Source organism: Colobus angolensis, unplaced genomic scaffold (assembly GCF_000951035.1).
Source record: "Colobus angolensis palliatus isolate OR3802 unplaced genomic scaffold, Cang.pa_1.0 Scaffold236, whole genome shotgun sequence".
Lineage (NCBI taxonomy): Eukaryota > Metazoa > Chordata > Mammalia > Primates > Cercopithecidae > Colobus > Colobus angolensis.
In genome coordinates this window covers 535,893-536,628 of record NW_012115555.1, presented here as the reverse complement: position 1 = coordinate 536,628, position 736 = coordinate 535,893, and the positions used below count along the sequence as shown (strand labels likewise).

The following is a 736-nucleotide window of genomic DNA, read 5'->3' as shown; positions in this document are numbered from 1 at the left end:
GAACAGAGCGAGACTGTCTCAAAAAAAAAAGAAAGAAAAAAAAAAAGAGGGTAGAATAAAATTGGACAGCGTATCTAGGGCACAGACAGTCTGGAACACAGGCTGAGGTCTTTTACCTGGACTTCTGGGATTCAAGAAGGAAGGCCTTACCTTGTAGAGAACCTGCCAGTCGCTGACCTTGGTGTGGGACAACTTCATGCGTTTCAGAATCAGCTACAGTCAGACAAGGTTACAGCCACTGTTTTCCCTTCCCTCATTGTAATGCCCCTCAAGAAGCCCAATGCCCAGTATCAGCCCTCAACCTCCTTCCCCACCTCCCTGCCCTCCACCCTGGGCTCACGGGCACGTTCTTGATGTGACCCAGGAGCCGATGCAGCATCTGAGCCATGTCCAGATTCTGGGGCAGCAGAAAAAACTGAATGACGTCCAGACGAGAATTGAGTTCCCCCAGGTCATGAGTCGGACGTGTGAACCATAGCCTGGAAGTGAGGGTTAGGGTGGGGTTACTAGAAGTTACATCTATTATCATCTTGATCTCAGTTTGCCAAAAAGTGTGTCTGCAGTCCCTGGGGATTGTGGCAATATGTATCCACGATGTACTATGGGAACGTAGTGGCAAAGTGCAGTGTCCTACCCATTCAGGTGTGTTTACATGTATCTACTGAAAATTGCTAGATGTGGGGGGAGGGATTGCATTGGGAGTTATACCTGATGTAAATGACGAGTTGATGGGTGC

General features: G+C 48.6%; 1 protein-coding gene across 1 annotated transcript in view; it reads right to left on the bottom strand.

The window, feature by feature from the left end:
* Window positions 1-736, bottom strand: part of MSH5 (mutS homolog 5) — a 36,858-nt gene that overhangs the window by 8,429 nt on the left and 27,693 nt on the right. The window contains exons 12-13 of the mRNA XM_011944838.1: window positions 341-479; window positions 151-213 (exon numbers count right to left, since the gene is read on the bottom strand). Coding sequence (XP_011800228.1) covers window positions 151-213; window positions 341-479 — 202 coding nt within the window. The remainder of the gene's footprint in view (window positions 1-150; window positions 214-340; window positions 480-736) is intronic.